Source organism: Microchirus variegatus (genome assembly GCF_963457635.1).
Source record: "Microchirus variegatus genome assembly, chromosome: 21".
NCBI lineage: Eukaryota > Metazoa > Chordata > Actinopteri > Pleuronectiformes > Soleidae > Microchirus > Microchirus variegatus.
This window is the reverse complement of record NC_139822.1, coordinates 16,589,921-16,616,702: the sequence shown is the minus strand read 5'-3', so window position 1 is coordinate 16,616,702 and position 26,782 is coordinate 16,589,921. Positions and strand designations below refer to the sequence as shown.

At 42.5% G+C, this 26,782-nt stretch overlaps 1 protein-coding gene across 1 annotated transcript in view; it reads right to left on the bottom strand.

Annotated features, from left to right (window-relative positions):
• LOC310942645 (ryanodine receptor 3) overlaps positions 1-26,782 on the bottom strand; it is a gene marked incomplete at both ends in the record, with an annotated part of 89,156 nt that overhangs the window by 43,554 nt on the left and 18,820 nt on the right. Inside the window, 25 exons of the mRNA XM_083908059.1 lie at positions 76-278; positions 561-708; positions 1,720-1,879; positions 2,284-2,367; positions 3,115-3,218; positions 6,181-6,285; positions 6,369-6,585; positions 7,456-7,648; positions 8,005-8,246; positions 8,724-8,857; positions 9,486-9,604; positions 9,896-9,991; positions 11,703-11,838; positions 12,771-12,951; positions 14,006-14,127; positions 14,601-14,765; positions 15,340-15,496; positions 15,901-15,975; positions 16,743-16,836; positions 17,137-17,236; positions 17,947-18,059; positions 18,469-18,547; positions 18,658-18,732; positions 22,368-22,472; positions 26,658-26,777. Of these exons, the coding sequence (XP_083764185.1) occupies positions 76-278; positions 561-708; positions 1,720-1,879; positions 2,284-2,367; positions 3,115-3,218; positions 6,181-6,285; positions 6,369-6,585; positions 7,456-7,648; positions 8,005-8,246; positions 8,724-8,857; positions 9,486-9,604; positions 9,896-9,991; positions 11,703-11,838; positions 12,771-12,951; positions 14,006-14,127; positions 14,601-14,765; positions 15,340-15,496; positions 15,901-15,975; positions 16,743-16,836; positions 17,137-17,236; positions 17,947-18,059; positions 18,469-18,547; positions 18,658-18,732; positions 22,368-22,472; positions 26,658-26,777 (3,327 nt within the window). The remainder of the gene's footprint in view (positions 1-75; positions 279-560; positions 709-1,719; positions 1,880-2,283; positions 2,368-3,114; positions 3,219-6,180; positions 6,286-6,368; positions 6,586-7,455; positions 7,649-8,004; positions 8,247-8,723; positions 8,858-9,485; positions 9,605-9,895; positions 9,992-11,702; positions 11,839-12,770; positions 12,952-14,005; positions 14,128-14,600; positions 14,766-15,339; positions 15,497-15,900; positions 15,976-16,742; positions 16,837-17,136; positions 17,237-17,946; positions 18,060-18,468; positions 18,548-18,657; positions 18,733-22,367; positions 22,473-26,657; positions 26,778-26,782) is intronic.

Here is a 26,782-nt window from a genome sequence, read left to right as displayed (position 1 = left end):
GCAAATCTTTTGATGACTAAAAGTGTGACCCAAACTTTTGAACGTTAGTGTAGGCTAGGGTTGGATGCAGCTTACCCTGAATCCATCAAAGACGAAAGCAAGCTCATCTGTGCCCAGTTCCACATCTGGCTTACATCCTGGTCTGGCCCAGCCCACTCTCATGTCTCCTCCCGTCACGGCCTCGAACTCGAAATACCATTTCCCGGTCTTCACCGCGTACGTTCTCTCGACTCTGAAGAAGCGGATCTTGTCAATGCTGAGCCGCTCGGCCACTTGTCCTGCGGGGCGGAAAAGGGAATGAGCTGCCGAGTCAAGACTGCAGATTCCCCCTCCAGCGAGTAAGGAAACCAATAATGGAAACACTGAGTGCAATTTCAGGCTTTAGTTAAACGCTGTTGCCTCAAAGAGAGTGGGAGGCACAATCCTTTATCTTAACACACGCTTGTCAGGATGTGTCATTTTCTCCCACTCTTCGTAACAAGCATCTTATCGACTTTTACGTCGTGTAATGTCTGCGCTGACAATTTTAATAGGCCGTTTCGTCCATTAGTCAAACTGACCGCTTTCCTGGTCCGAGGGATCGATGTTGTACCCGTAGCCAATCAGAGTGCGGATAGCCTCCCGCAGGCTGTCCCTGTTCGACTTTTTGGTGCGCTCATCCAGCAGAACGTAGGGAACCAGACGAGGGTTACGCTTACTCTTCAGATCCTGCGTGCGAGGAAGGCAGTTAGAAGACATTTTGCATGCCAATCCCCACCCACACGATCTCTGCTTACTTCACATACTGTAGACTGGCTCAAGGGAGCCCTGCTAAAGTCGTACAATTGTTGTGTCTGCTGTGACTTTGCTGTCACTCCTAGTAATTGAGAAGTTAATGGAGCATTTATTGCCTGTGGGCGACTGCTGCTCATCACACTCCTCTAATTCCCATTGCAGAGATTTCTTACCCGGGGGGCCAAGGTGAAACCATGGAGATAATCATGATATTATTATTAATCATACATTTTATCTATATTGCACTTTACATTATCAAAAGGTGCTACAGGTTAAAAGCATAAACACCAACCAAACTGTCTTTTATATTGAACTGTCACATCCATTTTCATGGTATGAGCAGCAGCAGCAAAAAAAAACACCAAAAATAAGAGTTACTTGCCTCGAGTCTGTACAGCTTCAGTGTTTTTTTGTGTTTTTTTTTTTAAAAGCAGATGAGAAGGTACACGCTGTACTCAACATGTTCGGCACAATATGTTCTGTGGCTAGTTGCCCTTTATTGCAGAATGTCTTTCTGTGTATTGAATCACGATTTAGAGGTGGGGAATTAAACAAGCTGTCTAGACTTATGCGTGGTGCATGTGTGTGAGAGTACTGTACTATATATATATATACATCTTTGTGAGGACCGTAACAGGGTCAGCATCTGGTTTCAGGGTTAGAATTTGGTTTCGGTTAGGGCTAGGGTAAGGGTGAAGTTTAGGCTCTTAATAAAGGGCTAAGGAATGCATTATGTCAATGACATTACCTCACCATGCTATAAAAACAGGTTTTTGTGTGTGAATGAACCATGAGAGAGAAACTGAGTATACTGAAAGACAGTAGTAAAGCAAGGGAAAGAAAAATTGGGCTTGAAAATTAAAACCTTAATATGATTTTAAGAGATTATTAGCAGCTAATAAATGTTTTGGTTCCCACTAACTGTGCATTAATGCCCCAGTGTACCTGCTGAATGCCGTAGGTCCATCCCTGCTTGATGCGGTCCTTGGCCCAAACATTGTGCGCGTTCTCTGCCAGTTTGTCCACCAACATTTCCTGACCTGGAGTCAGTTTAATGTCAGACAGGTCCAGAGGGGATGGCTTATATCCATTGGACATCATGTAGCTACAAGGGAACAAAAAATAATGAAGGAATTATAACAGGTTTTGTTATGGCTGGGAGGTTAAATCCACCAGCACTAGTTCACTCGCATTTATAAATCTTAATACAAACACATTTTTTTTTTACTTTCTTCTTATATTAACGGATATGGCTCAGTAGATTTACCAAGTTAACTTTTGGGTAGTTACAGCTAATTGTAGCTTAGCTGGAAAACAACGTAATACTGGAGGTAATATTACAGAAATATCATATTATTCAGTTCAAATAATCATAGTATTAAGTTACTACTTGGGTTATTATGGAAATAAGATTGTCTTAGTATAATATCACTTCCCTATTATAACATATTAGTACCATATTGTTTCTGTACTGTACTGCGTTCAATAGAAATGTGAATATACACATACTTCTTAGGGAGTTTGATCTTTTTGAGAGAGTCCTCTGCATTTGGATTCACCTGGACCACACGACAACCCAGTGCCAGCAGGGTCCTTTAGGAGAAAAAAAACCGACATGATTTTTAAAGTGAGTGCACATGTAGAGCTATAGGGGGGCTTGGGAGTGTTCATTAGAAGCAGTGGTGGATTAAATTGTCCTAATTTGTAAAAAGGTATTTTTAAAAAAAAAGCAGGTCAATGATTACCCAAAGGAATGCAGTGAATATGAAGTCATTTTGTGACTTTTCCACACACCTTGTGAGGGTACAAAGTGAGTTTGATGTCACTCTCATTTACATAAGTCCTGCACTGCAGCAAATCAAGATTAATCACGGCAAAACCTGAGCCTTTATCGTTTTAAGAGCATTAACAGTGTGTAAAGCATGTGTAATAGGTCTCACTGGGACCTGGGATGTTTCACAGACTGTAAGACCTGCTTGGTGGTCAAACAATAAAATTAGAAATGCTAATACATCTGTAATTTCTCACCAAAAAAATAGTATATAACTGTTACACTGAATTTAGATAAGCTATTTATTTCGTATGTGAACAAGCAGCAATGTTAATGAGTGACTGAGTTAATCTTTACTAGGGTTTATATCTGCGTACTGTATATCTACCTCTCTGTTTCTAATTAGTCCACTGTAAACACTCATTTAAAACAAACTTGTGTCTAATTCATCAGTCTGCCTCTGTATTTCACCGCTCCCCATGCCCTCTCTCCTTCTTCAAATCGTAAAAAGAAAAAGAAAAAAAGTGTGGACCGTGGAGAAATAAATTGATCCATAACACTCAACATACTTCAACGTTTCTGTTGACATCTGCAAATTGTAGTTTTTTTCCGTCTCTGGCAGCTTGGAGAAATCCACCAGGCATGGATGCTGCCGCTTATTATCATCTCTTATCTGTGTGTGGGGAGGGAAAAGAACAGTGACAGAAATAATATTTCAATTTTCTCTTCACAAGCCCCATATATATATATATATATCTAATATATATATATATATATATATACACCATGTGGGAAAGCTTACACAATTTATGCATATGAAATTCACAGACTTAGGTCACTGTCATTGTGAACTGACTAACATGGGGATGGGGATGTAGGGGGTGGGCTAATGAGGACAAGTCTTCTTTAGTGAAAGAAGATCAAGGGAGCATGTTTTCTTGGAGGATAGAAAGGTGGAACAACTGGAAGCAAGAGTGTCTCTCTCTCTCTTTCTCTCGAGGCTGCACTTTATGCCAAATATTCCCTTGGCATTGCTGCTCACAGGAGGCGGCATGTGGCAATGGGGATGATTCCCAAGAAAACATGCAGGACTGTGAAGAGAAACACAGCTAACAGTGTGTGTGTGTCTGTGTGTGTGTGTGTGTGTGTGTGTGTGTTCTTGTACTTGCAGCATACTGAGGACCAGTGAGGGTTTTAAACCAACAAAGTGAGGTAATTTTTACGGAGTGAGGACATTTTGGCCGGTCCTCACTTTGTTTTTATTGAAATCACTTCCTTAGGTTGCTATAACATGCTATACTCAATTTGTCAAAAATGTTAATTTTGGACGACTTTTTTTTCAAATTTTGGACCATAATTTTTTTTTCAAATTTTGGACCATATTTTTTTTTCAAATTTTGGACCAAATTTTTTTTTTTACATTTTGGACCAAATTTTTTTTTACATTTTGGACCAATTTTTTTTTTTCAAATTTTGGACAAAATTTTTTTTTTAACTTTGGACCATATTTCTTTTTTCAAATTTTGGACCAAATCTTTTTTTTCAAATTTTGGACCAATTTTTTTTTCAAATTTTTGACGAAAAATTTTGGGTAAATGTTTTTTTTCACATTTTGGACGACATAGTATAGAATGACGTTTTTGTCAAATTTTGGACCAAAAATTGTGTGTCAAATTTTGGACCAAAAATTGTGTGTCAAATTTTGGACCAAAAATTGTGTGTCAAATTTTGGACCAAAAATTGTGTGTCAAATTTTGGACCAAAAATTGTGTCAAATTTTGGACCAAAAATTGTGTCAAATTTTGGACCAAAAATTTTGGGTCAAATTTTTGTTAAAATTTTGGGTTAAATATTTGTTCAAATTTTGGGTCAATTTTTTTTTTCAAATTTTGGAAGACATAGTATAGTATGACGTTTTTGTCAAATTTTGGACCAAAAATTAAAAAAATAAAATAAAATCGAAAAAGTTTTCCAGCCCTTTTTGCTCTGGGGCTCCACCTGCAGACATTTTATGGTACTGCAACCAGTAGTTCTTTGTAGATGTCATTCATGAAGTAGATATTTGTAATTGTGTTGATTTATAAAGTGGAAATGCTGGTCCTCAGTATGCAGCAAGTACAAGAATGTGTGTGTGTGTGTGTGTGTGTGTGTGTGTGTGTGTGTGTGCCAGCTCTTTTCAGAATAGTACAAGAACTCTACAGGAAATCACTTATCTGCCACTTCTTACTCAGATTTGTGGAACGAGCAACATTGGAAAAGTACTTATATATTTATATGCAACCAGGACTAAATAGGAGACAGCACTTTGTTTATTCTCCGTGCTGTGGGACATCAACTATTTAAAAACAAACAAACAAAAAAACAGCTGTAATTACACACAATAAATGACAGCAAGAGCACAAAAAAATACGCTGCAGTGGAACCACATTCGGATATGAATTGAATATTCCCTGTAGGCTTTACCACTGATTGACATATTGTTATTGCTCTAACCCCAAACAAAGAAAACTTCATGACGAGAACAATTATCATTCCTCCAATCTCTTCAATCTGATGCTTAATTACAAATTGAAGACCTACATAATGGTGGATGGTATTTAGGGCTGAAACGATTACTCGATGAATCGATTATTAATCGATTACAATATTAATCGTCAACTAATTTGATAATCGATTATTCAGTTTGAGTGTTTTCTAAAGAATTTAAACCAGTTTCTGGGATTTTGCAGCTTCTTAAATGTGAATATTGTCTGGTTTATTTGCACCATATAACTAAGGAACCATTAAAACTGAATCATTTTGGTTTGCGGACAAAATCAAGTCAATTTGAGGACATCGTAATTTCGTCATAGACCGAACAATTAGTCGATTACTCGAGAATATAATCGACAGATTAATCGATCATGAAAATAATCGTTAGTTGCAGCCCAAGTGGTCACAGTGGGAGGGTTATCATAATGTATGTTTGTATTACAGACATAAGAGGTGAATACCATAGTATTGTTGGTTTGAGTTTTTCCTTCATGAGCAAAACAGGTCACATTGGCGCTATCCTTTCAAAACACAATAAACCAAGAATTTAAATCTTTTTCACTATATTTTTTGAGGGTATGCACATGTGGGTGAATGCATACTTGTTGCTGAGAGTCAGATGGCGGTGAACTTTTGGTTTATATTTTTTATATATTTTAAAGATCCCCATTGACTAAAAAGACACTTTTCAACTTGGTTTATTACTCGTGGAGTTTGCCAAAGCACCCTGTTTTGCCCTTGGGGTGAATCACGACATTGTTATTCATGACTTAATCTATACAAAAACACAAACACAATGACTCTACTCTACCTACAAACAAACAAACTGGGATGAGGCATTTAAATGAGTGACATGAAAAGCACCGGAGATGAAAGATGACTATTTTTCCACTTACCCTCTTTTTGGTGTGAACCGCAAATTATAAAAGAGAAAGCAAGATGACGAACAGTCTTCTTTTTGCGATGGTTAAATCCTAACACGACTAAAGATTTTTGAGCTGTTTTTTTTAAACTTGAATTTGCTCAGTAAAATGTGTAATTGTGATGTTAATCTATCCACAAACGAGTGGTGATTTCAATAAATAAATGTGCATATTTCTCACCTTGCCGTACGACCAGCCCAGCTCTATCTTATTCATGCCCCAGAGTTCATGAATGTTCTCAGCCAGTTTGTCTCGAACCTTCTCCAAATGTGCTGGCATCACGATCTGAGGAAACATAAAGCACGACTCTGGAGGTGAAACAGTCGATCAGTGTCCACCACTCTGCTGCTCTACTCCTGTTAGCCTACCTGGCTGGTTTCCACCGGAGTGGGGACGAAGGAGGCCTGCGACAGAAACTGCGTGGTGCCCAGCAGATCCCTGACTCCGTCCACATCCCTCTTGTACTCTTTCACAGGCTCCACCTTCATCTTCTCTTTGGGCAGCAGAGCCTCGTAGCACGGAGCGTAACCCGACGGAGGCAGGAACTTAAAGTCACCGTGTCGACCGCCCAACAGGAAACGCACCCTAAGAGGACAAGATATTGGTCATGTGTTGCCTTCTCCTATTATTCTAGACTCAAAAACCGGAGAGAAAAATGTTAATTCATAGGAAAAACATAAAAACGTATCCTCCTATAAATTCAGTTCAATCAGTTCCAGTCTCTGCTCTTACAGGAAATACGTTAGCTTTGAGACTGAGAGGAAAAAAACCTGTCTTATGTCAGGTCACCATGAAGAGACTCTCCTGAGATCACCCAAAAATAGCTACTCAAGTAGTAGTGGTGACGCAACTGGGCCCAGCCACTGTACGACTGTAGCCCATGCAATTATTGAGGATGTGAAGATGTGAGGCTGTCATTTTTTCCTGGATGTTCACCCTGTTCACTGGGTCAGTGGTTACAGGAAGGCACTGTTAACTCTTTGAATTTCTACATTTCTAGACATGAAATTTCTTTCCCCCAAATAAATGCAAACAAAGCACAAACAGACAGAGGAGATAAAAAAAAAAGGGGAGGGAGAATTAGCAATAATTGCTTTGGCACCTCTATGGGAACTTGTCTCTCTATACACACTCTGTATAGATTCACTTTTTTGAGCATTTATTATTTCCATCAAGCAGTAAGAAATCTAGTCTCTCTGTGTCAAGTATCTGAGGTATTTCTGAACAGTAAAAGTTGCTGTCGCGCTACAGAGTCAGAGCTGATCATGGAATCATGGGAAAACTGCTAGAGCCTGAAATTCCATTTTAAAAATCTGTCTGTCAATCACCCAGTCTGTGATCACCATGGTAACAGAGAGGAATACAATGCTTATGCAATGCGTATTTTTTTTTTTTTTTTTTAGCCGTGTCTGATGTCAAAGGCCTTGAGAATGAAGCGGCTAAATAAACACTCACTTGACCCCTGCGGAGAAGCTGACGACAGGGAAGAACAGGCCGTCTGTGCTGAAGTTCTCAAACATGCCCTGGACCGGTTGTCCGTTAATTCGGAAAGAGATGCTGGGAGCTCCCAGGTCCAGGCAACAGCTCACCACATCCTCTGAGGTCAGGACGTGCTGGTTCATGGACGCAACCACCCGGGGGATACGACCTGTTTGAATACACACACAAACACGGTTGGGTGAAATATAAGCCGTGAGTGATCAGATCGCATCTCTGAACCTCCAGTAAAAGCACAAGGAGAGAGAGAGTTTGGTTTCCATGACTTCAGAGGACCTTACATTGACCTGCATCAATTTCCTGGAGATTTACTCTAATCTTAACCATAACTAGTACTGGACTGACCATAACCTCATCATAATCCTAATACCTGGAACACACGCAGCAAATTTCTGTCACGACACAGCCTGGCTTCACCCCAGATTTAACCCCTCATCTTTACTGCATTAGCTCACCATGATCTCAGCCACACACATAAATACGACATGTTTTTCTCCTCACACTGACCAGACCAGAGGTGAAGTCCATCAAAACCATACGAGTAGAGGTCATCTCCGACTCCGTTGCCCCCCCAGCCCTCGCCGCCTCCTGGGTACGGCGCATATCCTTTCGTGTTGGCCCAGCCCACTCTCAAGTGAGATGGCTCACTGGTGACAAAGTGGTCCACCTGGTCGATTATCAGCTCATAGTACCACTTCTTATACTGAGCCGAGCCGTCGCTGACCCCGAGGAAGATGTTCGGTCTCATGCTGGCAATGAAGAGAAGCACAAATGCATTAGATGTCCCTCAGAGCGATAGACAATTGTCAGATTCATTCAGACAATGTTATTTTTTTTTTTGTTCTTTCTAAAAGCTAATGAAATAACCTGCCCTGCCATGGATCAGTTCATTCAATTTATTTCAAATACATTGTGTTTAGGAAGTGTTTAGAAAGAGTTGAAGCAAAGAAAAGACAGCAGATCACTACTTCAGTGGCTAACAAAATAATGGGATTAAACCTCAACAAAATGCTTCTTCTAAGACATTTACTCTTTGTACAATGACGACGCCTTTTCGACGTGAACTTTACGGGTGGGAATCACAGGGTATAGATACGGGATACATGGTCCACGATACCAATAATATCACGATTCTGCGATAATCAATATATGGCAAGGCAATCATATAGTGATACATCGCAATCAGAACGTCATAAGAGCTCATGGCGTATGGATGGCTCTCTTACCTCTGGACATCATTGACCAGCTGGGTCTGCAACAGCAGGTCTCTTTTGGGAAGCAAGTAATCACAGATAAGGTTCTGATTGGTTCGCACTGCGACGCCGTTGCACACACAGAGCGAGCAGAGCACGTCCAAAATCTGAAAAAGACAGAGGAGACACCAGAGTGGAAAATAGGTAACGATATCATGAGGAACAGGAAACGAATGCTTAATTAAAACATCCAACATCCAATTATATCCGTTTTAACTATGTTAAGTTAGGGAGCTCAGTCGAGGGTGACAAGCCAGATCTTTCCTCTATCGCTGGTCCTTTTTGCCCCGTTTCTGTGGCAAAGTGATACAACATTTAAGTTGATTTATGACGCAGGACAGCTGACTGCTCGTTCCTGATCTAATTTCACTGGAAAGCATATTGATTCGGGATGCGGACGCACTGCAACTACAACCCTCTGTGTGCTCGCTTCCGTCAGGGATAGAAGTTTGTCTGCCAGTAGATGGTAAAAGGCGAAAAGAATTAGTAGTTAAAGCGGAGAAGCGGTGACAAACAGGCCCATAGGGAACTGTTATGAAAATTAATGTGCAGCCCATGAACCACTCTGGTTGAAGCCTAATGAGGAAAAAAAAACTAGAAACTTTGAAAGGCAGAATCTGTGTCAATCTCATGAAGTAAAATATCATTTCTGACAACAACCAAGTGAGTAATATCACAGCAATGCCGGTCATTATTAACACTTTAACTGTAGCCGCACAAGCTGCTTCTGCTCACCTTGTGGTTACGTCCATGCTTATAGAGCAGGGATATAATGGACTTGATGTGTCCTCTCTGGACGATGTTGAGGGCCTCCGGGCTCTCGGTTAGAATGCAGTGCAGGACTTCCAGGATGCCTGCACACAGCCACAATTTTTGTTCATTAAAAGAACATCCTCGGTGAGAAAAGACACAGCAGAGAAGACTCGCCAAAGAGGTGTGTTTTTGTGTGTAGCTCAACAAGGGACACAGAGAGCTGCCAATAGATTCCTTACATTAGTAGAACCACCTTTACATATGTAGGAAACAGTTTATTTTTAACCATGTTGACGTCACCTGAAGTGGCTCAGTGAGAGAAAACGCTCCATCTCACATCAGGCTGTCTTACTGGGCTTACTGAGTGTGCGAGAGGATGACGATAAGCTTACCTGAGGACGACTCCAGTCTCTCCAGCTTGCTCACCAGCCAGTCCAAGTTGTTGGAGAACTGGGTGCAGTTGTTTCTGTTCCCTCGGATTAACGCCGCTGCAGGGCAGAAGGAAAGTGGGAAAGATTGGTGCACTGTCATTCAAGGTGGTAAAAAAACGGACAGTGTGAATGCACATCGAAGGCCTATGAGAGGGATCTGTATTACTTTTCCCTCCCTTAGAAATGCAAATTTCAAAGATGCCCAATACAGTCTTTTACCTCTTTTTACAATCAGTGTGACAGTCATGTGCAGACCTCACTCACATTTTGGTCACATGACAATGATGGCACACATTTCCTCTGTACATCATGTTATCTATGCTTAGGGATGCACTTCATGAGATATTTAGGGTTTACAGACTGTGTTCTACCAGTATCTGACCGATACTGAGATAACATTCGGCTCATCCCTTTATAAACACGTGCAAAAACGTACACATCTGCATGTGTACTAGCACAAAAGACGTGGTCACTGTTCACAGACAGACAGAAAGGCATCCTACATCCACTTAGCACTGCGCAGGAGCAGGTGTGTGGAGGAGGGAATGGAGGAAGGGAGAGACGTGGATGGACCTCTAATGGGGAGCTGGAAGGTGAAATGGGTGTAAATAAGAATGTGAAGGACAGACTTGGAGGGCAGAGGGGCTGCAGCATGACAGCATGACAGATACACCTCACATGAAGATGTGAAAAATGTGACATATACAAAACATGACTGCAAGAAATTCTCTTTATGCTACAAGCGAGAGGCATAATGGACAAAAAAAACTGCATTTATCAGATGCATAACAGCAGGATTTTCATATTAACCTAAAGAGCAAAACATATACACATTTATATTGTTCCCTGCCAGGTCATTTTTTAGTGATACTTCTATATCTGACAGAGCATATGCCACGGAAAGAAGGAGGTTAAAGCGAGAACCCTGAAAAGGCTGGACTGATGACATTGTGTGTTGTAGGGAAATAAAATGCACAGCAAGAGCGAGTAAACACACGCGAAAACAGCCAAGACAGTGATGAACATTGACATCCAGTGGTCAAGGAGCCATCTGGCCAGTCTGGCGACAGCTGTTTGTGATTGTATGTGTGTGTGTGTGTGTGTGTTGACTGATTTTGCTGTGACCCCCTGGAAGCACATCACGTAAACGTGGAAAGCTCTTTTCTGAGTCTTTTGCCCAACAATGAGAGAAGGCTCTCTCAAAAATGAAATCCTTCGGGGTGAGACATCTGTAAATACCAGGTCAGCACAGTTCTTCATCACCAGTGAAGCGCCACACTTGCAGCTCCTTCATCCTGAAATTATCCTGAGGAATCTCGTCTTAGTGATTGATTACAGTGAGGAATTGTGTGTGTGTGTGTGTGATCTCTTTAGGGCCTTCTGGAATAAACACTGACCTTGTCAGGACCAGTAGTCCCAAAACCCTGAAACTGCTGATGTTTACTGCTTAGATTTGAAATGTGGTGAGGTTAAAATTAGGGTTAGGGTATTAGGTGTTATGGTTAAGGTTGGAGATTCTTTGTGAGAATAAACATAAACCATAGGGAGGGAGGACATTTTGGCTGGTCCTCATGTTCTGTCAGTGTTTTTTGAGGGTTAATACTTTGTTTAGGGTTAGAGTGAGAATTGGGTTTAGGTTAAGGTCAGAGTAAGGGGCTAGGGAATGCAGGGAATGTCTATAATATGTATCTATAATATATCTTATTACAGTAAAAAGGAGTTTGTGTTTGTGTGTATATATACTGTATGTGTGTGATGAGATTCTCACCTAGCAGCTCATACAGCAGGTTCAGTATGTCTTTCCATGCTGCTCCAGCCTCGGACCCCGCGCACTCCCCAAAGTGGGCCGCACTGTTGTACACGTTCAGGCGGTCGATACAGTTGGACACCAGAGTCAGCATGCCCTTGGAAATACACATAGATGCAACTTGAGATTAAAATGTATTCATTCAAGCACAAGAATATCCATATCTTATACCACTGACATGATTCCATACAGTATTAAGTCATAGTTTCCTTGTGGTCCACCATCTGGTGGCTGTGATGTGATCTATACTACAGAGAAATACCCATAGTGATCAGATACTGTGGAGGGTGTGAAATGAAAAATATACATTTCCAGACGATTTACAACACCAGGACAGGGAAAAACCCACTGGTCAGCTGAGTGCACTGACAAATTGACCTTCTAAATGTAAATTAGCCGGGCTGGGATGGCAATGTGCTATTTTGGCGTGTTAACGCAGTGAGACAGATAAATGGTGCAAGATGAACGGTCGGAATACGCATGATTTTGAATCGCAGTGTTTTACGACGAGGATTATTATTTTATGATTCCACTTAATTCGATCACATTTAGGTATGTTGGCCTGAGGACATTGTGACACAGTGTAATAGCCTGTGAGAATTAGGAAGAGTTTGGACAGTGGATATCGTTGGGTACCCCTCCCCCCCCCCTTCAGTGAGGCGGCTGACATTTTGTAATTGATGAAAGCAATTTAGGTCCGAGACGCTTAGCAGAAAGCTTCAGTGCACTCGTGCCAGCCTCAGGAAAACTTATAGCACCGAAACTGCTGATACCCTCCAATACAGTGCCTCCCTAAGTATCATTGAAGCGCACCAAAAAGAACCAAGTGATTTCATGTACTTTGTCTTTTGCAATGTTGTCATTGCTCTTGGCTCACTCCTCACTCATATTCAGTCCTTTCAATGACAGCCCTTCACTCTTTTTTTTTTTTTTTTTATATTTCGCTGCAGTGCAGAACCGCTTATACTCTTAGAAATTGAAATATCATGGACTATGAGTGACTGCGTCGCTCTCGACAGTGGCACTCACTTCCTGTTTGAATAGGTTCTGTCGGTTCTTGAGCGAGCGCAGCTTGATCTGCCTCTCTTCGTGCTCCAGCTCGGCGTCGGGGAGCTGGAAATAGGTGATGAGGTCATTGAGGGTTTGGAGCACCTCCTCGACAGGCAAGGCAACCAGCGTCCGGTTCTTGACACCCAGACAGTCCAGGTCTCTGCGAGGGGCAAGACAGAACGAGCACATCAGTATTCACAAGAAAACCCCTCACTGAGATGCATCGTCAGTCCCCGCTGACGTCTGTGAGCTTATGCTGCATTCAACGCACTCCTGTTCCATCACAAACACGTTTAATTTCCGCTACAAACGCTGTAATTTGGAGGCTGAGATGACTAACGTCATGTTTAGCCCACAGGTTCATCCATGCTGAAATAGTGATTTCTGCTCGCCTGCTAAAAATAGCTCTTGTTGTACGCTCGGGAGCAGTGTGGGGGGGGATGTGTGTGTCACAGCCGCAGGGGAGCCTGATAGATTCTCACATGTTTCCGACATGAGTGCCACTGAGCTCAACCCGGGGGGACAACGGACCATTTGATGACAAATAAGGAAGAGAGGAAGCCTCCACTGCGCCACTGCAGCCGTTTGCCATTTGGAAATGCATGATTTGACCACTGAGGACCACTACTCAGTGAAAACCCAGAACTCTCCAACGTGTGTGTTCACAGTCTGTGGGGATGTTATATCACGCTACGGTGGACTGTCTGAGAGTCTATGGAGGTTTTCAGATGTCTGGATATTTAGACTCTAGCTATAATTTAATGATGAGGTGACTCAGAGGGACTCTGAGTTAAATCATCTGTAGTAACTCCACCGTCTCTTATGTGGCTCTTCTGTTAATTCACTAGAGCTGCAACGATTGTTTTCGTAACTGATTAATGGCTTGGTCCAGAAAATGTCAGAAATTGTAAAAAAAAAAAAAAACACGTTGATCAGTGTTTGTCAAACTTGGAAATGACTGGAAATGATTCAGAGTTAATAATTTCTTTGTTATGTGGAGTAAAGAAACAAAGAAAATATTCACATTTAAGAAGCTAAAACAATCAGAAATGTTGTTTTAATCATGAAAAAAGCTTCAAACCGATTAATTTAGTAATCGATTAAGCTCCAGACCTCACCAAAGACAGCATAATAAAGTGGCTAATTGGGCAATATATTATGTCACTGAATTCACTAGTGAGGAAATCATTGCATCATTTATTTCTTCAACGTACCTGATGAATCGGTTAAAGAGTAACGTGGTGTTTCGGATGATGCGCGCGGCGCGAGACTCCTCGTGCTGACAGCGCTGCAGGGTCAAGCCGTCATCCATGTGACCTTCAGAATGAAGGCACGCCTTGAGACGGAACCGACGAGAGAAGAGAATAGTGTGAGACGCTCGGTTGCGGCGCTAGGAGGTGATATTTGAAGAGTGGGGGAATGTTTTTAATGAGGAGAAAGTCCCCAGACGTCCTCGACTAGCACTAAGCCATAATGTCTGGAACACAGGTGCTGACACTACAGGCTATCTGGCCGCATTTACATGGAGGACACATTGTCAAACACATTACCACAGGCGCACCTCTATCACATTATCACTCCTGTCACAGTAGCCAAGGGACAAGGTTTATATTTAGTCTTGGGAGACATAAAAAAAAAAAAACCTACTAACAGACAGTCATTTTAACTCAATCAGCTCATTACCCTGAAAGTAATTATATGCTCCAAGGAATCTCATTTATTTGTTAATCTTATTTGTTTTTCTATCCGCTCTGCATTTTATTTTGGAAGATGATAAAAAAAGTGCGTGTGTGTGTCGTCGGTGCTCACTCGTCTCTTGAGGGGACCCAGACGGGCCGATTTGACATCAGGTGCCTGATAGGAGAGCCAGAGTCCCGTGGCCATGTGTGCGATGAAGCAGAGCGAGTCCCCGTATTTGATCTCCGCCAACCCCATGCCCTCGATGTCTCTCTTGGGGCTCTGCTCCAGCTTCTCCTGCACAAGGGGAGAGAGATGACAATGAACATGTCCAAGCTGTCACTGTGAAAGGAGCGCACACACACACACACACACACACACACTACAAAAGAGAGACATTGCGTGCCTCTCAAAATCAAACCACCAACCAAAATCTCATGTGCTGTTTAAGGCTCAAGCCAACACAGCGACTGTATTAGTCCTGTTATTACAATGAATGCAAACCATGATAAATGACTTCACTTTAATTCTACAATGAAAGCTTTACATCCACAATGAAAGGGTCACTAATTTGCTCACAATCGCACGCTATATCTCTAACTCCATTATACAGAGTACAGCTAAATGGTTGCTTCAGTGAGAGGCAGCGAGATCAGCAAAATTAGCCTAAATGGTGAAACTCTCATTGATTCACACTTGCAAATGTCATTGTCCTTGAATAAGAAAAGATAGTGTGTAACGCCTTCAAAACGGCGTATAATGGCGGTTGGTTCGGTGTGAAACCAGTCACCTTGAGAAAAAGCGGGCAGTCAAGTGCAGACATCCATGTGTGATTGCGCCTTTGTATCTGTGTGTGTGTGTGTGTCCTTGCCTTAGACGCTCTGAAGCAGAAGGCTGTGGCGACAGTGTCTGACTTCTCCCGATCCTGCAGCACCAGCCCTCTGTCGTCAGTCAGAGCCAGATAGTGACCAGTGGTCAGATGACGCAGGCGGATAGCCTGGCCCCAGCGAATGTGGCTCCCGCTCCAGCTGCTCAAGGTCAAAATGAGAAAATGAAAAAAATTGCATTTCATAAACACTAATTAGCTGATATAAACGCCCTACATTGAAATAATTAACAAGTGGCTGAAATAATTTCTTAAATCTAATCAGCTCGCTTTTATTTCACTAAATACGTGACAGAGAGAGACGGGGGGGGGGGGGGTCAGAGGGAAAGAAGAAAGAGCAGAGGAGGAAAATCAAGAGAGATGCCACAGTGCTGCGTTAAATCAAAGGAGGGGGAGACAGGAAAAGAACAATGGGTGCAGAGAGAGAAAAATGGCAAGACTGCAGACAGTGTGCAATAGGGGGTAAAAAAAAAAAGGAGAATGATGGGAAATGAAAAATAGTGAAAGGGCGGGAACAGATACCAGGTCACGTGACAAATAACCCACCTGATTCTGAGTGGCTCCAGCCTCCACAAGGACCTGGCCTTGGCACCGGCTTTACCCGTCTCATAGTTGACTATCCTGGGGAATGCGAGAAGGAGCATGAGTGGGTGATCTGTCTGTGGATTGCGTTCGATATCTATAATCGCCGCTGATGCTCTTTAAGGTCGTTCATTCTCGCTTAGAAAGGGCACCACTTGTTTACCCTCGTTTGTCATCGTGGTATTCACGGTGAGGACGGCCAACTCAGACACAGACAGGATCTGTATTTACTCTACGGATTTCAGCGCAACATCCTTCAAACAGAGACACGTGTGCCCTGATAACTCGGAGCGACTATGTTTATCGGTGATAAGGGTGACTAGGTCCAAAGATAAAGGGAGCCGCTCATCACCCCCCTCCCCCCCTTCCCCCCCTGCTGACAGCCTGGAGTGTGTTTGATCTGCGCCATAAAAATTATAAGACCTCCGAAGAAGAGCCACGCTGCTTCTGCTGGATCTCAAGGACAAGTCTGGGAGAAAAGTCAAAGCTGGAAATTAATATCTAGTCCTGCCCCCATATTTGCCATTCACTGTTCTAAAAATAGAATTTCTCTCTTTCTCCCTGTGTCACTGTGTATGTGTGAGGTCCTTGTCCGTTATTTTGACCCATTTCCAGCCCTGTGTGCCACTATTCGGTGACCTACCTTACCTGTGTTGGCACTAACTTTTAATACTGTAGATAAAAATAATTCAGCCATTACTTTGGCGTCCCGGAGAGCCACGTGTTACAGCGTCGTTAAATCCCACGGTCGCTCACAGGTCACTTAGTTTCTCATGTGCTATAATGCCAACCGTCGTGTTTCCAACCTTTGCTGCTCTTCACTCTGGTCCGATCCCGGGATGGTAAGTACTTCGTCGTGTCCGTGGAACATCCGCAACACATGGCCGCCGAGCAAGTAGCCTATTGGGAAAGGAAAAATAGAGGATTTTTCGACATGCTGAGTCATGACATAGCTTTTTTGTTGTTGTTGTTGTTGTTGTTGTTGCTATATTTTGTCATCTCAACCCGCAAAATGCAACTATCTAGATCACAAAAGTGGGTCGTGGATATACGGAGAAGAAGGAAGAGCTTTGGATACAGTCCTCCACTATTTTCTGATCCATGTCGTTTGTTATATGAATGACACACACAAAGGTAATTCTTTGATTTTGATCAATTAAATAAAAGGGCAATGATTCTCTTTTAGTTTGAAGCCTCTACCTTCCTCTATGTTGCTGCCGGAGCAGATGGGATGGACGTTCCACAGGGTTTGCATGAAGGAAGCATCCACCTGGATATTGCCATTGGAGATGGACAAGTGCTGCCAGACACAAGGAAAGATTGAATATTTACATACAACTATTCAAGTTACAGTACATGATGTGTCAAAGTGTCACATAATGACTAATTTAAGAACTCTCTCTTGGCACTAGCATGACAACAAATACACACTGCCTCTTGGGATGGATCAAATGATTCAAGATGAAAACTTAGCAAACGGTTTGAGCACTCTGTGATAGCTGATTCGGAGGAAAACTCTCAGGTTATCACTGAGTGATGAGGGAAAGATAAAGCTGACTAGCAGATGGATGTCTAGGGATTTATACCATCTGGGAGGCTGCAATGATGTGTGTGCGTGTTGTGTGTTGTCCACAGTGTTTATGTGACAGGAATAATGTGGCAGCTGTTCATCGTCTATTGCTTCAGGTGCTGCCTGTCCCCACACACCACTTAATAGTGGGGTGACATACAAACTTGCTGACATTGGTGACTGTAAGGTTAGAGTGCTCGCCTGGCCGTGACCCTCTGACTGTAAACATCTCCATAGTTTTATTATCATATTTCTAACCTACGGTCAATTTGGAGTGACCAGTTCACCTCTGCGTGCTTTTCCCGACTGCGGGAGGAAGCCAGAGAAAACTCCCACACAAACGTGGAGAACATGCAAACTCTCTACATTATGCAAACACACACAAACACACACACATCGTAGCTGCAGTATCAATATTACACAACACAAAATAAACTTACAAGATATCGCTCTGACGACACGCTGACAAGGATTAGGTCATCACCAATGCGCACTTTCTCGCCTTCCGATCTCTGCTTGGAGGCAGGGTGGATCGTCCACCAACAGGCCTCCCCTAATGGTTAAACAATACATATATACATATATATTCTGTAATTACTAATAATGTAATAAAAGAGCCAGAGTGGGCTGAAATAACCTGAAACAACCTGGACTCATTTGAATGCACCATGGCAACAATGCATTTGCTCATCTAGAGCAAAAACATGATGAAAAAATTATGAATAGAGATGAGAAGTCCTTTTTTCAGGTATCGTGACAGGGAACAAATGAGCAGCAAAGATGCAATCATCACTGAAGAAAAAAAAAAACACTGCATGAGCTACATGCGCTACACAGGGAACATTAACTGACACGGTGAAATGCTAACATGAACCAAACGCGGTACAGGGAGAGAGCGATAGTCACAAAGGACCAGATGTAAAAGAGGAAGATAAAAGCAAACTGTATCCGAGCCGTTTTACCTGTTGAGTCTTCCTGTAGGCCGACATCAAACGACAGCTTATCAGTCTGTGACCTTGATGTCTTCAAACAGGCCAGGTACTGTGGTCAACACACAACAAAACCATATGAGACAGAGCGGTCACTCACACACACTGCTCCTCTGCAGGTGACCCTGCTAGCACTGGTAAATAATGTGTTCAATCTCTTACCATGGAGCTAAAAGAATGTCGCAGGAGGATGGCATGTCCGTACAGTAGCGTCTTGTGTCCGCCACTCTGTGCTGCCTAGAAAAATCGACACAAAAAAATGCACACAAACACAGGGTTATGTGTCAGTCCAGGCTCCAGACAAAAGATCTTCAATCTACACCCCGACCCCTGAGACTGAATGTTGACCTTGGCAAGGAGCGATGACCTCAAGCCGCAAGAGACATAATCTCCTGAAAAGGGGTTTGAGGTTCCATCTCACCAATGAAGACATGCAATCCGAACTGTCACAGGAGATGGTGTATCTGGCACCTGTATCCCGGAGCGAAACAGGATACCGGGTCATCTTTCCACCACTCCGACGGCAGGAATGTGGGAAGGATGCGCTGCTACGGTCAGTCTCTCCGATGCAATGTCACCATTAGCAAGGAAAGACTCCACTAATTGATGCCGTTCAGTTAAGATGCAGGAAGGGGGCTGAATGACAACTCTACCCGGAGAGATGCAAAAAGGGATTGTTTGTCTTTCTTTTCTATGTTACTCACCTTCCTTATCAGCCTCTAGGAAGCATTAAAGTGAAAAAGAGTGTCATTATTTATAACTACTGTTGTTCAAAGCCTTTTGCTGTTTTTTTTTTTGTTATTATTATTTTATCATGAAACTCCTCGGGGCCAAATGTGATTAACAAAAAGTCTCGGTTTTGACAGGGATTTAGGAAAGTGTGAGGCATTTATAAGAGAATGTAAATGCCTAGAGGACAGTATGTCTGAAATTATGCAAAACAATATGTTAAACTACGGGATACTAATGATATGGACCTAACACGTTCCGTTTACAAAATGAGTCATGTATCATACCATGTATATAAATAATCCTTCCTAACACATCCTCTCCTTCTTTCTGTTTCGTCTCCTTTCTCTTACTCTATCCCTGCCTCGTTATTGGCTGCTGGGACAATAGCCCGGCCTGTGATCTGATGCAGTTGTGTCGTGCAAACTGCCGCACCAGCTCCCAAACTTCTTCTTTCGTGCTTCTGGCTACTGCTGCACGCTGGCTGGGGTACTGAGATTAATGCAGCGAGGCACATCCAGCTGCAGTCACCACAACCAATAAAAGCCACATCTCCTGCTCACTCCGTTATCTTGTGGCTAAGAAGAGCAGTGCACAGATCGGGGCACAGCGAGGGTCTCTTTTTGTGCCCTCATATCAGTGAGCAGCAAAAAAATCAACAAACCGTATTAAACGTGGCTCAATTAACCATAAAGGGAAAGATTACCAGATCAAGTAAACGGGCTATGAACTGTGGTCCTGCTATTGATCCTTTTCACCGTATAAAGACGTGACATTTAGCAGGACACAGCCTCCTGATCTGTGCGTTATATGCGTTGCATGGCTGCGGTTTCTCTCAATAAAAGGCTGCGAGAAGAAGAGCCACAAGCTAATAACACTGAGCTGAAAAGACAAAAGCGGTGGCAGCAGCAGCAGCAGCAGCAGCGACCGCAGAGAAACACGAGCACCATCAGAGAGCGTCACAGAGCAGCTCTGTCTTTTTGACAGACTGAGTTCATCATGCGCCCCTTTGACCGGCCAAATCGAATGGGTCAGTACTTTTTTTTGGATGAGATGAAGTGTTCACTTTTGGAAGCTGAGCTAAATAGGGTTTGGCATTTACACGAGCAATGAGTGTGGTGTCTCTACAGGTCCTCCCTGTCTGTGTGTGTGTGTGTCTGTGCCTTCTGGCTAAAACAGCATGGCTTTCCAGCTTCAACCACTGTCGATTGATAAGCCCATCTGCTCAATGACGTATTGATTTCAGACTCTCGAGACATTTTCAACCTCCAGTTCCCCTTTAATGGCGCTTCCACTGGTGACTTTCAGCGCAGACTGAACGATGAATGGATACGCGATAACGAAATCTGATAAAAAAAGAATGCACCTAAGGATGTCTGAGATCATTTGCCAGAAAATGATTCAAATAAATTGTGTCCACAATGCATTTGAAAAAACTATGTTGTAATATGTGCATGAATATCTATAAATTGGCATGGCATAAATAATGACCTTAAAATGTGCTGGTGCAAGGGTGATGAGTTTGATCCATTTGAGCTTTAATTTAGCATTTCATTTTTGAAAACCCCATTTTCTCTGCTGCAGCTCACAATTCCCTGCTGTGTAATTATGGAAGCAACGGTTTTGACTTTCCTCATTTACGCAGCTCCAGCTCTGACGCATTCCATTTACCTCAGAAGTCATACGTGAGCACTGACAACGGACGATTTACGGAAATTCTCCCTGTGATCGACGCGTGTTCTAAAGGTAAAGATTCCGTGTAATGCTGAGACCGCATTTCTTTCACTCGAACTCAATCGTTCGCAGCCGTTTGCATCATCTCACAGTGTCCAGCCAAACATGAGCAGAAGAAGCTACTGCGACAAATGAAAGCTAATCCTATTGCGACGGGTGAAACAATTGATACTGTCATGAATATCCATCTGAAACCCCCAAGGATGAGACCAATAGTTAATCTGACGCTAATCCAGCATCAGCGCCGCTTTAGTTCTCCAGCAGTGGAAGCCGAGATGTGCGAGAGCTGATATTTGTGAGAAACCCTATTGGCGAAGTCTGTACCAAACTCAATTTGTCTCTGTCAGCTAAGCGTGAGCTCAAACACAATCTACTCACCCAGTGTTCACAAAAAAAAAATCTATATGCTTATCAGTTATTTCAAAGCATGGTCAGGTGTTTGCATAAAACCAGGATTCCTACAATTCCGATGCAAAGACAGTTGGATGATAACGTGTTATAGTAGACAAGCAGAACTAGCTCAGTGGAGGTGTTGTGTCTGAGCTACTGCGTTCATGCATTATGGCTGAATTGAGAATGTTATGAGTGATGAACATACCCATCGATCCGGGCCGCATGTCTATCATGCAGAGGATGGAGAGATTATACACGGAAAGTAGAAGATAAAGAGAAGATGGGAGAGTTAAACATTTGTCACAACAATGAGGAAGAGAGGGAAACACACTTGCAAGAAGATGACTGAAACAGGAGCAGAGAATACCATGATGAATGGGTGTTGATTACAAATTCAGCTACAGTGTATTGATTATATGCAGATTCCCTTCACCAAACTCCCCTCTTTCCTTTTATTATATTGTTAACTGGGGGAAAAAAATGTGTTGTCAGCTTTTCTCCTTTAAATTTTTGGATGTAGATAAATGATGCTGCTGTCCTTGGAGGCTTGGGCTAAAGTGCCTGCTGCACTTCTGATACAGCAACATTAATGTCAAAGTATTCCCTTCACTATCTCTTGCCAAGATGGATATTTTTTGCCCCCATTTGTGTGTATGTGCAGCGTAACTCGGGAAGTATTTTGATGACATTTTCTGTGGGTGTACGACGTTATGGTCCAAGGGAAAAGATATTAGATTTTCACAGTGATCCGCATATGGAAACTAAGCTTTCTTGGCAAGGGCTTGAGTGCTTTCATGATATCATGAATATCATGATAAGGTCAACATTATAGGCCTATTGTGACCTCTTTATAGTAACAAAGATTGTTCACCTTAGCTGACTTTTTAAATATGTGATGTTTGAAATAGGAATACAGACCATTGACATACAGTTCATGACACAGGGATGATGTATGGAGAGCTGAAGTGTGGATTATCAACACATTCTTAACATCTTATGTGTGTAGCATCACTCACCCCTTCACTGTTCTGTCCACTCTTAGCCAACATCTCCTGAAGGGCCCGCACCGACAGAGACTGCTCCAGCACAAAGGTGCAGATGCACAGGTCTGGAGGAACATACTGCAACAACACAAAAGTGGGTCTCAGATTAAAAAAACATATCAATCAATCAAACTTTACTGACAGAGCACTTTTATACAAATATGTAGCACAAAGTGCTTTACATAATATGGCAACTATAGTGGATATATATCCACTAAAAGAACGGCATGAGACGCTCAGTCTTTATTGAACACACAAGTTTTCAACAACTTCACTTCCTGTATGTCTAACAGAGCTATAGAAGCCCAGAAAGCTCAAATTTCACATGCACATTCAACTCATATGTTAAATTCTATTGTAATAGAAGTAGCAATATTTATGGCCTACAAATGCACTTGCCAGGTTCACTCAGAGACTCTGGCTTCATACAGGACAATAGAAAGCACCCTTTCTCTCACTGTCACCTTTCACCATCTTATTGGGGGCCACGAAAAGTTCACAACTGATAACATTATGTAAAACATGACATAAAGGAAATGTGTACAAAATCAAGTGTAATGACTGTAGCTTTAGGTGCTGAAGCTACAGCCTTTATTGTTAAAGTTTATTGTTAAGACATGGAGCAGGGTGAAACCACTGCATAATTGTATTTGTTTAACCTGCATACAAAGTGCAAAAACTACATTTGTAATGTTTTACGACTAGGTACTATGAGCCTTGGTTGTTTGTTTCAACCCCTTTTCCAGCTGCTAAGCTAAGCTAGCCGAATGCTAGCGGTAGCTTCGTGTTTTGCTCTTGGGAAGAAATAAAGTTAGACTTTTTCTGAACGCATTTTCCAAGCTTACAGGGATAAAACGGACACTTACCATTATTTTGTGGCATAATTTGTCTCGCTGTCTTATCAAGTGTGGGACGAACGACGCGGCTGTTCGACGAGGCGCATGCGCTGTGCGACATTCGGTGAGCATCAACACTCCCATTCACATCACTAGCTGCCTTTTCCAGCTGCTAAGCTAAGCTAGCCGAATGCTAGCGGTAGCTTCGTGTTTTGCTCTTGGCAAGAAAGAAAGTTAGACTTTTTCCGAACGCATTTTCCAAGCTTACGGGGATAAAATGGACACTTACCATTATTATTTGGCATAATTTGTCTCGCTGTCTTATCAAGTGTGGGACGAACGACGCGGCTGTTCGACGAGGCGCATGCGCTGTGCGACATTCGGTGAGCATCAACACTCCCATTCACATCACTAGCATTATGACAACAGCTGCTTTTAAATTAATGGATTTAACAAAAGATACTATGAGCCATCACTAGTATTATAACAGCAGCTCTGCAAACCTAGTATATGTCATTTTAAATTAACGGGTTTAACATAAGGTACTATGAGCCTTGGTTGTTTGTTTCAACCCCTTTTCCAGCTGCTAAGCTAAGCTAGCCGAATGCTAGCGGTAGCTTCGTGTTTTTGCTCTTGGCAAGAAAGAATGTTAGACTTTTTCCTATCGTATTTTCCAAGCTCAGAGGGACAAATTGGACATTTACCAATATTATTTGGCATATTTTCTTGCTGTCTTATCAAGTGTGGGACGAATGATGAAGCTGTTCGATGAGAAGCATTCAGTGAGCATCAACACCCCCATTGACATCACTAGCATTATGACAGCAGCTCTCCAAACCTATTATTGGTCATTTTAAATTAATGGGTTTAACATAAGGTTAAAACCTTTACTCTAAATTAAGAAAATAGCAGGGAAAAATTTAAACTTGCTCCCCGAATCCATAGGGAAATAATATATAGATGCCCACTTGCACTTGAACTAAGTTTGCTTTAATTGAGCGAGCGAGTATATTCATTAAAAGGTACTTCATGAGCAGCTCAAGAGCTCTGTGGTCAGTGTGTGCTCAAGCCGTCGGACAGAGAATGATTAGAAAACTAATTGCCTCCTAAAACCAGGGCAGCGCCAGGACAACACATGAGAGGACAGAGGGAAACATCACTGGCAGAACGGGGGGGAAGCGAGGATGCAGATACGGCTACAAGATTAATGACAGCGACCAAAACAAACCTCCCTGGCCTCCTTACGCAACATCTCCAACTCCTCCACAACTGGAGCGACTCACACAGGTGAATATAACCTCGTTTGCAAACTTTGCACGACACGAAGTTGGTGTTACAATCACAACTTGAATGGTGTGTTTATTATGAGAGACATTAAAGCGGACCGAGACCAGAAGTTCAAATTAACGCCGTTTTTTAGTGTGTATCTGCGTCATTACCTTGTTTACGAAGTACTGAAGTTTCGAAACGAACAGTTCAGCCATTGCTGAGAACGCCGTGTTTTATTGTAATCTCGGGCTCAGCGAGATCTCTGAGGAAACCCGGTCCGGTTACGTAAACAGCAGATCCTCCTGCTTCGGGCACTAGTCCGGGTACATCCGGTTGCGTACATTGAACCCGCAGAAGAAGAATAACATCCATTGTGGAGGTGTTTCACAAGCGACAGTGTCTTCTGACTCTGGGTCTGACTCCGGGTCAAAGTCATTAAAGGGACTGCGGCGGGGAGTCGTGACGAAACTCTTTTTAAACACTGTTAAAACAATGTTTTGATAATGAGGAGCAGTGCATCCACCATTCCAGAGGGGGGAGCTGTATCCAGACAGCTTTAAAGCAGCTTGGCTATGCCCTGGCGTTTGGTTTACGACCAATCGCGTGTGGTGGGAATGAGTGTGTAGCTGTAGAGGATGGCTCGGGATAAATCACATCTCTATTTCTGTCTCCTGAGACAGGGTCAGGAGGACGTGATACAGCTCCTCTCCAGCTGAATTGGACGAGCGGCTAAAATCGACACGGAAATGAGGAAACAATCATGATTTGCGTGCGATATATATCGATGGGTTTTGAGAATCATTTGAAACGGGGGAAACATAATATTGAGTCATACTGTAGATCGACCATTGGCGTTTTAAAATGTGTAAATCAACCTCATCTTCTCGTCCTGTGCTCCATCACGACTACTACTACACCAAATCACCCAAAGGTGCGGTGACGCCTTTTCATAAAATAAAAAACAAAACAGCAGGCAATGAAGACAAAGTGGCAGACAGGGGAGAGCATCCATCATGCCTGTCAGGTATAATTACCATCCAATATAGGGTGAAATCCTCCCCTCCCTTTGCGCCCGCAATACCCACCCAACCTTCCCCACCACAGACACACAGACAGAACTCCATTGTGAGAAGAGGGGGGGGGGGGGTTGTTGAAAGCGGAAGAATATCATGAGCATGTAAAAATAATCTGACTCTCTGAACCATCTCGCTGTCTTCAATTCATCTCAAGTAATATTAAGGGATTATGGTTCCTTATTGTTGACTAAAAAGTAAAAAAAAAAAAAAAAAAGCTGATATGCTTTCAAATGGTTTTTTTCTGATCCTCTCCAACAGCCAATACACTCTTAGAAATAAGGGTTCCAAAAGGGTTCTTCTACAAGGGCTGAGGTTCTACCTGGAAGCATTTGCTTCTGAAAAACCCTTTCCCGAATAAAGGGTTTTAAAAGGGTTCCTGGTAACACTAAGGGTTCCAGGTGGAAAACTTTGCACAAAAACCACACAAAAACGTTCCGCTCGGCTGCAACAAAGCTGCGATGTTCCTAAAACGATCCATCAAACGTGCAACAGGGGGGTTCTGAGGGTGAGCGGACAGAATTGTCCCTGAACCAAGAAAGACACAACACGGTGAACTTACACTGCCGTTCAAAAGTTTGGGGTCACCTATATACAATTGTTTTGTGTGTTTTCCACAATTATTCATCAAAAGAGTTGCAAAATGAATAGAAAATATAGTCAAGACATTGTCAAGATCAGAAATAATGATTTAACAAGGGTTTTCTAATCATCCAATAGCCTTCAAACACAATGTACCATTAGAACACTGGAAATGGGCCTCTATACACCTATGCACATATTCCATTAAAAACCAGACGTTTGCAGCTAGAATAGTCGTTTACCACATTAACAATGTATAGATTAATTTAATGTTATATTCATTGGATAAAAGGGTGCCTTTCCTTAAAAAATAAGGACATTTCTAAGTGACCCCAAACCTTTGAACGGTAGTGTATGTAACCTGTTTATGTGTGTGCAGATTATGTAACTGCACATTCATCCAACATCAGTAACGTCACATGCATCTCCGTTTTCGCACTGAATGTTCTCCAGAACATGGGTGAACATCAAAGAGGTAGGAGTCAGTGGGTCGGTGCGCCTACCTTTGCCTCAGATGTGGGTTCCAAGTAGCACAGCCTGTTGCCCAGACCCTCAGCAGCCAGGCACAACTTGCGATTCTCCTTCTGGATGCAGGCCACGCACTGGAGCACCACTTCGTCATCCTGTC